We start from the raw sequence: 14,328 nt of genomic DNA on the forward strand, positions 1-14,328 counted from the left end.
CCTACTTCTGGGATTTCAGGTGTGTGGACCCAAGCTCAGCTCTGAAGTCACTTTTTAATGCATTTATAAGTATAATTTATAGCCACGGGCTATGCACAACAAAGGAATAACATGAAAATAGGATTAGATGTTGAGTAAGTTTCTTTCTCTTAGATGGGGAACTAAATTCTGGACAAAATATGTGAAGTAAATTCTGAAATGATTGCCTAGTTAGTTTTGTCACTGGAAACTAGTTTGGAGGTGTGTACCTGGGGGGAAAAACATTGCAGTATATGGATCTGTCTCTCTAGATTTAGAACTGGAGAAAAACTCCACACGCTAAGCAGCCTCTGAGAGACACATAATACACTTACTAAAAACTGGGATCTTCAAGGGAGTTTGAGATTAGCCAAATGGTATACTTACAGAGCAAGCAGGGCCCGTAATGCACTTCTGTCGCAATATGGAGAGCAGAAGGCCAGCTTAAATTGCAGGGTATGTTTTAGGCCACACTGAACAATACAGCAAGAACCTATCTAAAAAAATTAGTTATAGAAGCATGACAATGAAGCACAGAAGATGAAGACAATAATGATGAGAATTAGTTAAAGAGTAGATTCTGAGTGTTCTTACTATGAAAAAATAAGTACTCAAGGTGAGTCACATTCATATATTGGTGCAGCCATTTCACAGCACATATATGTATCAGAACATCATCATCCAGAATACATACATGTAATTTTAATTAAAGTCTATCATATTTATATATAAAATGAGAGCCTAATACAAGGGACAATAGCATAATAAATAAATGTACCCTGTAGTCCTTCTTGTCACATACCCCCATCTGTCATCATCTATGGAATAATTCTAATTAAATGCTGCATGATTATGGCACATGTCCCTCACAAACACAACACACTCTCAGTTTTGGGTATTATAAGACACCTGTCCTACAATGGTGAAATTTAAGAAAAAAATTAACAAACACGGGAACAAACACAAGCCATAGGAGCATGTATGGAAAGGATTGTGCCATCTCAAACAGAGTTCTTACCAGTTCCTAAGCTTTCCTCATTGTACAGGTCTAGTTTAGAAGGTGGTAGGTATCACATCTGAGAGTATCGGGCTCCAAGTACTTTTATCTATAGTGTTTTTTTCTCTATACCAAAATCCAGTAGATGAAGGAGACAATGTAATTGCCATATTCCAACAAAACAAATATACAGAGGAAAATGAAGACAAACTCTTTTAGTTATAGCAAACTATCCCAAATCTGTAACATATAAAAAGTACTCATTTTGTTTGCTTACAAATGAATTGAAATGATTGCTGAGTTCAGGTTAAGAGTTTTTTATACAGTTCTTTTCGGAGATTTTTTTGTATGGTCTTCCTCTCCCTAATTCTCTCTCTCCTTCTTCCATGCCTCCCTACCCCTCTTGTGCCTCCTTCGTTTCCTTTGTTCCTGTATATCTATATACCTACCATCTATCTATATACCATCTATGTATTTATGTATAGATTTATCAACCCTCCCATCCATTCATCTATCTATCTATCTTTCTATCTATCTATCTATCTATCTATCTATCTATCTATCTATCTATCTATCTATGTTGTATCACACATCATACACATGCACAGTATTAGTAATGGTACTTATTTGTGTATCTTTTCAGAGCTGACCATTTGGTATGGCATAGCCAACTAGTACATTCTTCCTGGGAAAGATTATTGCTCCCATTCTCACCATCCATTAGTTGCCTATAGTTCTTTGCCTAAGGTTGAGGACTCCTGAGCATTTCCACGTCCACTTTAGCATGCCCATTGGTTTCTTTCTTGTTCAGTCCTGATTGGGCAGTTATATGGGGAGACTTGGTGGGCATGGTGCTTTTGAAATTTACAGGAGACAAAAACTCACACGAAACTTCCTATTCATTTTGTGTTTAATTTTTTTTCCCACTTTCCCTTCTGCAATGATCGCCAATCCTCAGGTGCAGGAATATATAGGAATATAGGTGTATATGTTGGGATTAGGCTTCATAGCTCTGTACTTTGACTGACTAGTTGTAGTTTTCTACAATGGTCTTTCTGTTACAAAGAGAATTTCTTGATGGGAATACACTCATTTATGGATAAGAGGATGGGTTTTGGAAGTAGGTAGAGATGAGGTTGCTTTAGTAACATGGTAGTTGTAGGATCTCTTCTAAGATCTATGACTTCACTAGTCCTAAGAGTTGAACAGGGTTACATTACCAGGCAAGGGCTTCTTCTTGTTGATCAAGGTTTTAGATACATTTGTGAAATGTTGGTTATAAGAAAGGTATGCTTGCTACTACTGCATCCTTAGGGTTATCCAAGTGCCATGCTGGATGTAGTTGGAGTTTATAGGCAGCATAGCTGGGTAGCAATATTCCTTGTTTCCCTTTTGTGTAAAACTACTTCTCAGGTAGGAAGTTTTTAGGTCAAATCCACCTTGGGTCTCTTGGGCCAAAGGTGTAAGGTGCATGGTGTCTTCAATAATAGGAATTTAACTTTCCACCTTCCCTGACCTACAAATCAAAAGGACCTTCTCATGCCTGGGACTGGGATTTTTTTTTTGTAAGTGTGTGGTTCTTTGGGGGGACATTATCAAGCCAAATGGAATTTTTTCATTTAAACTCGGTGTGTACACAGTGGCTTACAGGTATTATAAGCATTTTCACATAGGGAGTTACTAGTACGATTTCTTATGGGTTCTCAGACATTCTTCTGGAAATCTTCACTCCTCCCTCTTTCTCCCATGTATTCTTTAAGACTCAGTAGTGTTGCCAGGCAGTGGTGGCACACGCCTTTAACCCCATCACTTAGGAGGCAGAGGCAGGCGGATTTCTGAGTTCGAGGTCATCGTGGTCTACAGAGTAAGCTCTAGGACAGCCAGGGCTACTCAGAGAAACCCTGTCTCCAAAAAAACAAAAGAAAAAAAAAAGATTCAGTAGTGTCTATTTTCCCAGTGCATCCTTGCTTTGGCCCTCCTAGCCTTATGCAGGTTAATTTTGCTATGTTCTGGTTCCATCCAAACATACAATACCAATCTTAATGTTCCAAAAAAATTACATTCATGATTCTGTGATATTAGCAGACTTTAATGAATATGATATGGTTAGGAAAATAACAAGGCAATACCATACAGCTCTCAATAGTCTGAATGGTGTCATGTAGCTAGGATGTCATTGTTGGCACATTCCAAAGAGGTTACTCCTTTACTCTGTCTTCCTGAAGCATTGAAGTTTTCTTAGTGGTAAATAAAGAACGATGTATTTGGACCTGAGAAATCCACCACAATTTTCTGAAATAGAGGTGCCTACCTGTATACAAAAAAAGTGCATTGATTATTAGGTTGGAGGTCATGGACCAGCAGGTTATGGCTACAGTAAAATAGCCTATGAAAATAGAACTATGGACTGAAACATCATAAGGATATCTTGAATTCCTCTTCCTTTTAATGCTGACCATTGCTCATTTATTTAGCTCTCTGATGTTGCTAATGTTTGGAAAATCCCATAAAAAGTAAGCTTTAATATGTTAACTGTCCTTTGATCAGGGTACTGGGAGACTGATGGTATAGGTCATGCATGCCAAAGGCACACTCATAAAGAAAATGGGAAGCAATGTGTGGCAGGAGAATGGACACTCCTGTCACACACTCACAGGTCTGTGACAAAAAAACTCAGGGCTGTAGAAAGGCAAGAAATAGGAAAGGCATCACCTGCATCTGGTTTCATTGGGGTCTATATATTTGAGGCAACAACTACAAAACAATAGTAGACTGGGGAGACATGCTCAATGCTTAATAAGCCACTTAATAAGCTCTACCTCAAAACTCAGGGTTCACTGCTCCTGTGAGCCTCAGGGCCTTCTCGTAGCATGACAAGGCTTCACTTGTGTCCCCTTTCAGTCTGTAGACAAAGCCAAGGAGGCTCAAGCTTTCCAGGACATGAATATTCTGGTCAATGCGTCTTTGAGCCAGCTTCTCCAAAGCCTTGAGAAGTTTATCCCTGGAGTGAGAAGTCACCTCTATTTTCAGGCCTTTTAAGTAATGGGTAATGGCTGTCTCTTCTGATTTCTTATGGAATTGTTGGAAGTTGCCATAGCGTAAATGAATCTCTTGCTGCATATAGTCTTCCAAGTTGCTCATGCTCAATACTTTCTGAAAATTGACCTCTGCCTCTGTAAATTGATCAATCTCTAAGTACATTTCAGCCAGATTGACATAAGCCATCTCATATGTGGGCTTCAGTTCTAAAGTCTTTTTAAAATAGCATATAGCCAAATGGATGGATCGGTCTGCTCTCTCTCTATCCTCCCCTGTAAGTCGCATGTTTCTACCTTTCTTTATTTGAATCAGTTGTCTTTTATGGCAAAGGCCAATCTGGAAATGCAAGTAGACAGAGGAAGGTTTTGTTTGCAAGGCTCTCTCAAGGTACTTGAGAGCTTCCACCACTAAACCTTTCTTTCGGTAAAATTTGGCTACATATCCAAAGAGATTATTCTGGGGAGATATTCTAGGCAGAGCTTCTTCAATGTATTTTTTCTCCTTCATTTGTCTTGCCTAAATCCTGAAGCTTTTGGGCAAGGAGAACTTTAATGCGTAGATCTTCTGGTTTCAAGCTGACAGCCTTCCTTAAGGGTTCTAGAGAAGTTCCACCATAGTAATCCAGGTGATAGGCTGCAACTGCATAGCCATTGTTGAATTCGGGGTTTTCAGGCTCCCTTTCCAGAGCCTTTGCAAAGCAGTCCCGGGCTCGTTTATAATTTTTTCCTCTACACTTCAGCAAGGCCCAGCCTTCCTCACAGTCCATCTCAGCACATTCCAGTCTGTAGGGGAAGGGACTTGCAAATTCCTTGCAAACCTTCTCCACCTTGTCCAGGTAGATCTGGGCTTCTGCCAAGCTGCCCCTGTGGTAATGCACCCAGGCACAGTTGCCCCATGTCACCAGGCTTCTCTTGCCCAACTGCTCTCTCTGGATCAAGTCTTCAGCTTCTTTCAAGCTCTTCAGAGCTTCCTCCTGCTGGCCTTTCAGGTGTTTCACGTAGGCCAGGAGGTTGTGCATCCCGATACTGTAGTTAATATCAAGGAACTCAGTCTCTGAGATTCTTACTTCCAAATCAGGCATGTCCACATCTTCTATAACCAAATTCCATGTGAAGTGGCATCTCAGCTCAACCAGTCTGGTATATATGAGACTTCTAGGAGATTCTTCACTGTAAAAACAGAGCCAAGTTACTGATACCTTTTATACATTCTGTACATTGGGAATCAACCATCAGTTTAAGTCACCAAACATCCCCCCTCCCAATATCCCTGTGTTTATTAATCTCTCATAGGGAATTCATTTTACATAACAATTTGAATAATGCACCTCACTTAATGGTGCTTCCATTTGGTTACAAAAAAAAATCTAAAGTCCAATTAAAATAATTTCATTAATATCAAGAGAGTTTAAGCCATGTTGGTCAGCTTTTAACTATTTTTTTATCTTAATGTTTTAACTGGATATTTTATTTATTTACACTTCAAATGTTTCCTTCTTTCCAAGTTTTCCCTTTGTAACACCGGCTGGGCATCTACACCTGAGAGAGCCTTTTTGTGTTTGCTTCCCTGAATCTCCCCCATCTACTGTAACCCAGATAGCCAGTCTCTGAACCGAACAGCAGAAAGAGTCAAAGATACAAAAAGCCCCAGATCAGGTAATAAGCATCATACATTGATACTTAAAGATGAGAAACAAAATAAATATCTTTTGGGCTTTAAGGGATGATATTCTGAATGGTTTGATTGGCATGGAGTTAAAGGAGATAGACACCTTGTCATTTACTGGTATTGCAATATTTATTGTCTTGATCTATTGTATCTTCTCAAAAGACAGGACTCTAGATAAAGAATATTGCTTGCCTTAGAAAAGATATTTCAGGTAACACTAGAACTAAAGGTTCAGGATTTTATAGGTCAAGACTACCAACAGAAAGAGGAAAAGAAAGGTTGGAGACAGGACCTGGAAGAGATGCTAGAAAAAAGGGTTCAGTGATTCACAAATCAGACTGAACAGCAAGGAGATAGAGATAAAATTTGGAAGCAAATCTAGAGAATAATTTACTAAAGCTAGAAGATCAAAATAAGGCAGATGCTGTAATATCAGAATTACAACATAAAGAGAAGCTAAGAATGTGGAAGCAGGGCTTGGAACAGAAGACACAGGAAATTATAGAGCCAACATAAACAACAGAAAGTAAAATTTAAGACTAGGCATCATGTCCTAGAGAAACACTAGCATTGAAGACACAGGAAATTATAAATCAGAACAAAAGACAGAAAGATGAAAATGAATGTGGGAGACAGGAGCTGAAAAAGATGCTACAACAAAGGATACGACTGCCCACAGATCAGACTGAGTAGCAGAGAGGAAAATAATGAGGATTGGAAGCAAGACTTGGAAAATAACCTTTTAAAATTAATCAATCAAAATAAAATGGACCCTCTGCTGGCCCCTCTGGTCCTCCTGTTTCATGCCAGGGTCCTGTGCCATGGGCTCCATGCAGTTCAACAAGGGCTGGGCCTATGGTCTCTCAGCTGAGGTCAAGAACCCGCTCCTGTCCAAATATGATCCCTAGAAGGAAGCCGAACTCCGAAGCTGGATAGAGGGACACACAGGCCGCTCCATTGGCCCTGACTTCCAGAAGGGTTTAAATGATGGGGTTTTTACACCCATGAACAAGCTGCAGCAGGGCTCTGTCCCCCAAATCAACTGCTCTCTGCAGAACTGGCACCAGCTAGAAAACCTCTCCAATTTCATCAGGCCATGGTCAGCTACAGCACGAACCCCATGGACCTGTTCGAAGCCAGTAACCTGTTTGAGAGTGGTAATATAACACAAGTTCATGAGTATCTGCTTGCGCTGGTGGGAAAGGCTAAGTCCAAGGGGCTGCAGAGTGGTGTGGACATCGGGGTCAAATATTCAGAGAAACAGGAGAGAAACTTTGACAACGCCACCATGAAGGCTGGCCAGTGCATCATCAGGCTTCAGAATGGGCACCAACAAATGTGCCAGCCAGGTGGGCATGATGGCTCCAGGGACCAGGAGGCACATCTGCGACACCAAGCTGGGCATCGACAAGTGCAACACTCTTCCATGTTCCTGCAAATGGGCTACACAGGGCGCCAACCAGAGCTACCAGGTCTTCAGACTGGGGAGGCAGATATATGACCCCAAGTATTGCCTACAGGGTTCTACAGCTGACGGAGTTCCTGTGGGGGCGGGGTTGGTGAGGGCCAAGGCGAGGCCCCTGAGTACCTGGCTTAGTGCCAGGAGAAACCCAGCTACTGAGCACCCAGGGGTGCGGCGCCAGCTCCCGCATTGCATCAGCATCCCTGTGTGGGTTTTGGGGTTTTCATTGTGTTTTGTGTTTTGAAATCTGTATCTCTCTCTCTAGCCTGGAACTCACTACAGTCCTGCTTCAGTTTCCCAAGGGCTGGAATGACAAGTTTGTGCTATCTATGCTCACCCACCATGCCTCACTTCCTTCCCAGGATCGACCCACAAGGCAGGGTTCATGGATGTCCTTGGTGGGATAGCGAGGCTGTGCATTTCCCAGTGGGCTGTGGGAGAGGCTGGCCCCAAAGAACTTCCGGTTTTTTCATCTCTTTCACATCAGTCTATGGTTTGTGAACCCGTGGAAACTGCAGGCGGGTTAATGAAAGAAAACAGGGCTTTTGTGGGGTGTTGCCCCCAAAATCTTGGGGTACACTGAGCTTTAAAATACTGTAGGCATTCTGAGGCACTAAATTTGCTTTCCCAAGACTCTCAGACTTCACCCTCTTGTGCCCAGTGGGGAAACTGAAACAAGCCAGATGTGACACCAACACTTGCAGCCCTTCCTCACTCCTCTGGTTTTTGAAAGTCTCAGTTCTGCACAGGCCTGATTACCTGTGCTAGACCCTCAACCTCTAGCGGCACATGACCCACAGAGGACTCTGTGCTGCCAAATAATATGAAATTCTCTGTGTGGACCAAAAAAAAAAAAAAAAAAAAAAAAAAAAAAAAAAAAAAAAAAAAAAAAAAAAAAAAAAAAAAAAAAAAAAAAAACAATAAAAACCTCCATTTCTAAAAAAATAAAATGGATAGCAGAATATCAGAGTTGCAATATAAAGAAAAATTAAAATGTGGAGGCAGAACCTTGAGCAGAGAATACAGGAACTCAAGGAACAGAAGTGTCAAAAGGAGAAATATGAAGCATGGACACAGACCTTAAGGGAAGAATTTAAAATCCAAATAAAGGGAAGTACTCATGTAGAAGACATAAAGACAGAAGACAAAGTTAGAGAAAGCCAACAAAAGGTCATTAGAAAACAAACTTTAGAGCCGGAGGGTGGTGGCGCATGCCTTTAATCCCAGCACTTGGGAGGCAGAGGCAGGCAGATTTCTGAGTTCCAGGTCAGCCTGGTCTACAGAGTGAGTTCCAGGACAGCCAGGGCTATACAGAGAAACCCTGTCTCAGAATACCGAAAGAAAAAAGAAAAAGAAAAAGAAAAAAGAAAACAAACTTTAGTCTATCCGGTTAGTACATAACAAAAAACCTCCAGGTGATGATCTTCCACAGGGTTATCTGGAATTTGAATGGCAACCCGTGGATGTGTTATAACTGAAGTAATTTAAGGAAAGTGTCACTAATTTTGGAATGCATTCACCATTTGTAAAACAAATCCTGACTTCTTGGGCTATTAAAAATAGAATAATCTCCCAAAACTAGAAGGATATGGTAAAAGCAATGTTAGAACCTGTGTCACATTTACAATGCTTCTCATGGTTTAAGAGAGAAGGGGTATATAGTAATATCATAGAAATTAGAGAAATAAAAAAATAGGAATAGGTTATCAAATTTACTCTTAAACAAAACATCACATAGCTATATCTTACACTGGTAGAAATCTTTATAATTGTTACAAAGTTAAAGTTATAATTTCTGACATTAGTACAGAATTTATTTTTGATTTATTGTGATATAGATTGAAGGTTTTCATTGATATAATTTTCTTCTATTGATACAAAGACTTAAAAATACAAAGCTTAGACCCAGTTCTTCTATAGCTACTATTACAAACTGTTTTTAAATGTTTAAGTAATACGAGTTAAGGGCCATATTACAAACTCATGGATCTGAGTTAATTAAAAGGTTTTCTTCAAAACATTTCAATTAGAGAGGGCAGAGAGTAGTTAAGGCTTAACAGCTCAGATATACTTTGCATAGATAGATAGTTTTCTAAAACATCAGAGATCCATAGAATGTGACAATTAATGATATTTGATCACTTGATGCTGAGACATATCTGCTCCTGACAGCAGCCCCTTTCTTTGGTTCAAAGAAGATACTGAGCATCTTCACCTCCAGGCAAGGTTATTTATCATGGCAAGGTAGCCACTGGGCAGAAATTGCCTATTTCTTCTACACACCCATACTGTCCATGAGAGGACTCAAGATACAAGTTAGTTGACAGCTTAGTTCTCCTGAGACAGAATAAGCTAATCCTTCATAATTCCTATTTCACAAGGTTTTTCAGTTGATCCTGGGTCAGAAGGCTGTGGAGAACTTTTTAGACACAACACGTTTTAGACAGATCTGAACAGAACCTTTTAGAACAGAACTGAGGATAATTTTTTTTTTTACCCAGGATACAGAGTACTTTTTAGACAGTACTGAACTCAAGAAGAACTTAGAAGTAAAGACATATATTGAGAGAAAGAGCATTATTGTGATATGAGAGCAGGAGAGAACAAGATTAGAGGGAGAATACAGAGTGGAATAACTAGAAACTATAGGTAACATAAAAAACTAAGAGAGTAATGTGCAGAATGCAGAGAGAAAGAGAAAAAAAAGAAGCTGCAGAGAGCAGAAGGGGCAGCCAGGCTTGTCCTTACCATGGGACAGAACAGGTCTTTTCTTAATAACAAGGCAGGCTTAGTCTTATAAAAGGAACAAAGCTTTCTACTTACTTACAAATGTGGGTTTAATAGGTTTAGCATTAAAAGGATAGAAGCCTTTTCTAAGATTGGAGTTCATTTTTCATCCAGAGTGAGTGAGTTTTTCTGCATTGGTGCTTAGTTTTTAGCTCCACGTGCATACGTTAAGTATGGATGGATGTAAGTATGTAATTGTGAGAATGCATGCAAGCTGTGCCTAACTGGATGGAATGAAAATGTATAGATAGTCATGTGTAAATCTGCATATTACTTTATGTGAGTTTATGCATATTTGCTTATATAAAAGTTTTTCCTTCTGTGAGCATTATTCTCTTCTTCTGATTCATTAGAAGTTTATTGCTACAAACTTCCCCTAGCCCAACAAGCAAGAGGCACCTGGACAAATGGGAAAAGGTTCTGGCAAGTAATCCTTTTCTTAATCTCCTGCTATTGTAGGATGAGGTGCTAAGTGCCAGAGACTACAGGTTCTATCCTCTGAGGAACTTAGAAGGCGGGTCAGCTACAGTAGCAAAATTATTTAGACTTAGATAAGTAAACTATTGTTATACAGCAACCCTAAACATCTCCTAAGACAAAGTCTTACTCCCAGATCTCCTAAGGCAGAAATATTACACTCCACCAACATTCTTCCCCCTCTGCTTCACTGCTTCAAAAAAATCCAACAAGAAAACTCAACCATGGCTGGCCCCCAGCAAAAGGGGAAGGTCTCCATATTTTTTGTAAGCATCCAGCAAGTTGCCCTTTGCATAGATGGTGGTTGGGTTGTCCACCAAGGTTTTAGAGAAACTCCTTGTGAGATCTAGGGCTCAGGGCCCTTCTAGATCTACTGAATCTACATTCTGTTGCCCCCTCACAAGGCCTATGGTTATTATGATATCCCTGCTGTTTGCTTCTTACCCAAAACCTTCCCCACTGAGCAGACTGTGGAAACTTATCAACATCAGAACCATGAACGGGATGACTCCATAGGAGGAAGCATGTCTGGGATCAGGTCACTTAAGGCTCTAAGTTTAGAGTCAGCATATACAGAAATAAAGAGAGCAAAGAAGAGAAAGCCTTTACCTCATGTTGTTGGGAGACAGAAGTTGCTCCATAGCACTTTAGTTCAGGCCCAGAGACTCTTCCAAACTCAATCCAAGGTGTTCTAGGGATGCTAGGATGAGCAAGGTATTTATACATGGAAGGATTACCACAGAGTTTGCTATACCCTCAATTCCTGGATGAAACTGGCAAGGTTCCAATTTAGAGAAAATGAAACCTAAAGAGAGCTGTCTCTGCTTTGATAATAAGGAAGTGTGGTAGGTTGGTCTGGTGCTGTTTGTATTGTGGTGTTAATTCTGCTTCCTCAAATGAGGTTGCCCCCACACCTGAGGAGCAATCCTTCACGTACTGATGTGATGTCACTATGTATTTTAAAGAAACTTCTGACCTATCAATAAAAATAACACACAAAAAAAAAAACCTTTAAAATTAGTTTCTTCTTTTTTTCCACCAAGACTCAGTCAACTTATCAAATCAAAACCTGCTTCCTCTCCTTTCCCCACTGCTCTGAAGTCCTTGTTCTCTTATGTCTACTTGCCAGCCTCTGCTCTGGCTCAAGCTTCTGTCCTTCCATGAGCAGTCTGTAAGCTTCCCCTTGGAACACTGCCATTTTAACTGGCCCATAATGGCTAGAGCTGTTGATTAGACAGAGGAAGGGAAAGGTGGGACTGGAGGTTTGAGAGTGGGGGAAAGTTAAAGGGGAGGAGAACAGGAGGGGAAGGAGAGAGGACAGTGGAAGAGGAGAAGCCAGGGTGGACCAGAACCACGTGGCCAGAGGAAACCACAAGTAACAAGGGGTCTTATAGCTGGGGAATAAGTTAGTTTAGTGTTAGGTCTGCCCAATCTAGCATACAGCTTATAATTATAACTGGATTCTGTGGGTTTTTTATGGGCTGATTAGGGTTGGAAGTTCCAGCAACAAATACATGCTGATTTAGGAAGCTAATGAGATTATTGTTAGAAGACTTTTTCATGTTGGGCTCCATGTAGCCATTTTGCCAGGGCATGACTGAGGTTTGACATCTAGTGTTGGAACAGAGGCAGGGATGTATATTTTCATTTACATGGCAGAATACTTTGTTATGATCACGTATACCAAAAAGGCATTGCAGGGTCCATGATTTATGCCTAACATAACACTAGAGAGAGCATTTGTGGCAGAATGAGTTTGCAGGTGCTTGGTTTTTCCATGTTTTGTTGTTGTTGCTGTTTGGTTTTGTTTTTGAGATGTTGGTCTGAAAACAATAAAGCCCACATCATTTACATCCTCCTGTGAATTTCCTACCATTGTTTTGGATTCCCTTCCTCTGTCCACTGAGACTGAAACTGTGACCTTTTCAATGGTCCAAACAACCTTATGTGAATTGGCCAGTAGAACATGTGCTTAGCAAGTACTGTGGTTTCTAGGAACCAGGATTCCACGGGTAAATGGAGCCTAGAGCACCTAGGGAAGTGTGGATACTTGAATCTAATTCTGCATTTTATACAGCCCTTTTGACTTGTCCTCGTTGCTTTTAAGCTCTTCCCCTGCTACAAAGTCACAACATTTTCATAGAACGCCCATCAAACCAAACTCATTGTTTAGCCAATGAGTAAACTTTTCTGAGACCAAGGCTAGTGTAACTCTCCATCAGACTAGCAGAGGAAGCAGAAAGTTTGAACAGGTGTGGTTCTGAGGCTTCCTTGTAGGGTGCTCCTGAGTCATGTTCTTAGTTTCTATATCTTGCTTTTGCAGGCAGCAGTGTAGCCAGATAAGCAAAGGGGCAAAGACTGAGAGCAGTTGGCAGCTGTGCATTTCAACATAAGATTATTGACTTCCCTATAATGTATGGTAAAACTGACAGGTTTCTATGAGGGGGCTTTTAACTAGACTGTTTCCTGTAAGTAAGACTTAGTCTTGATCCTGAGTTTGAGTTAACTGAAGACAACTTTTCCTGAGGACTTTCTCTCTTCTCTCCAGCTCACACATAATGAAAAATATTAATGTGTTTTGGTCTCGTTTTCCTTAAACACACCTGATTGTACTTAACAGTGCCAAAGGGCCCCCCGGAGACCTTGTTACTCAGCCTTTATTGAACTTTGCTGTAAATTTGATATGTGATCTTGGCTTCTTCGGTTGATATTTCTAAGCCAGATTTACTTACAGGTTAACCAGGGTAGTAATAGGACTTTCTTTATGGAGCTGTGGTCAAGAGGAAAACTGTGCCTATTGGTCAAGAACATTCAGTAACCGTGAGCACCATTTTCACAGTAGGTCAAGTTTCTTCATCAGTCCAGCCTGAGCTAATAGAAAACTACCTCACTGCAGTTTCCCTCCAGCAGACATTGAGAAAAATACCTCAGGTTATCCCTGTTATCCCTGTGTTGTTATCCCAGGGACTCTGGTATCTCTGTACAGATGCTAGAGTTCTGTTCTGAGCTTTAATCCAAGGCAATGTAGATATTTCCATTTTCAGGCTCAAGTTAAAGCAACACAGCCAAGCATGGTATCTAGAACGCCTCTTCAGCGCTGGTACTCAGAACTATACATGTGGAGTGGGGTGAGAGGAAACCCTTGAAAGGAGGGCCTCTCCCTCCCAGCTGCCTTCTTCCAGTTCTGTATTTAAAAAGATCTGTCTAATAAGCCAAAATAAGCTTTAAGATATAAATGCCTAGTCAAAAACTCTCACCCACAATTGTTCCTGTCTGAAAGAAATACAGGTAAGGAAATGGAAAGGAGCCTGAGGAAAAGAAGGTCCAGTGACAGGCCCAAAGTGGGATCCAGTTCAAGGGGAGGCCCCAAGGCCCGACACTATTACTGAGGCTATGGAGTGCTCACAAAAAGGGACCTATCATGACTGCCCTCTGAAAGACCAAACAAGCAGCTGAAAGAGTCAGATGCAGATATTTATGCCCAACCAATGGACAGAAGAAGCAGCTGATCCCTGTGGTTGAATTAGGGGAAAATTGGAAGAAGCTGAGAAGAAGGGAGGCCCTGTAGGAGGACCAGCAGTCTCAATTAACCTGGACCCCTGAGACCTCTCAGACCCTGAACCACCAACCAAGCACCATACAGCAGCTAATACAAAGCCTCCAACACGCATACAGCAGAGGACTGCCAGGTGTGGGTTCAGTCAGAGAACATGCACCTAACCCTCAAGAGACTGAAGGCCTCAGGGAATTTAGAGGTCTGGTGGAGTGGGGGCTTGTGGGGGAGGAGACACCCTCATGGAGACAGGGGGCAGGGAGAAGGTATGGGATGTGGAACAGTCAGAGGGTGGACCAGCAGGTGGGGAATAAAATCTGGAGTGTA

The 14,328-nt window shown here is 41.1% G+C and overlaps 1 protein-coding gene and 1 pseudogene across 1 annotated transcript; one reads left to right on the plus strand and one right to left on the minus strand.

Annotated features, from left to right (window-relative positions):
- Positions 1 to 3,083: 3,083 nt before the first annotated feature.
- LOC116103763 (interferon-induced protein with tetratricopeptide repeats 1-like) lies at positions 3,084 to 11,259 on the minus strand. The gene is given in 3 exon segments (XM_031390138.1): positions 3,084 to 4,549; positions 4,551 to 5,223; positions 11,058 to 11,259. Coding segments are annotated over 3 exon segments (1,419 nt in total). The 5' UTR covers positions 11,090 to 11,259; the 3' UTR covers positions 3,084 to 3,835.
- LOC116103767 lies at positions 6,544 to 7,343 on the plus strand (annotated as a pseudogene).
- Positions 11,260 to 14,328: the final 3,069 nt, after the last annotated feature.

The sequence above is a fragment of the Mastomys coucha genome, unplaced genomic scaffold (genome assembly GCF_008632895.1).
Source record: "Mastomys coucha isolate ucsf_1 unplaced genomic scaffold, UCSF_Mcou_1 pScaffold21, whole genome shotgun sequence".
Taxonomy (NCBI): Eukaryota; Metazoa; Chordata; class Mammalia; order Rodentia; family Muridae; genus Mastomys; species Mastomys coucha.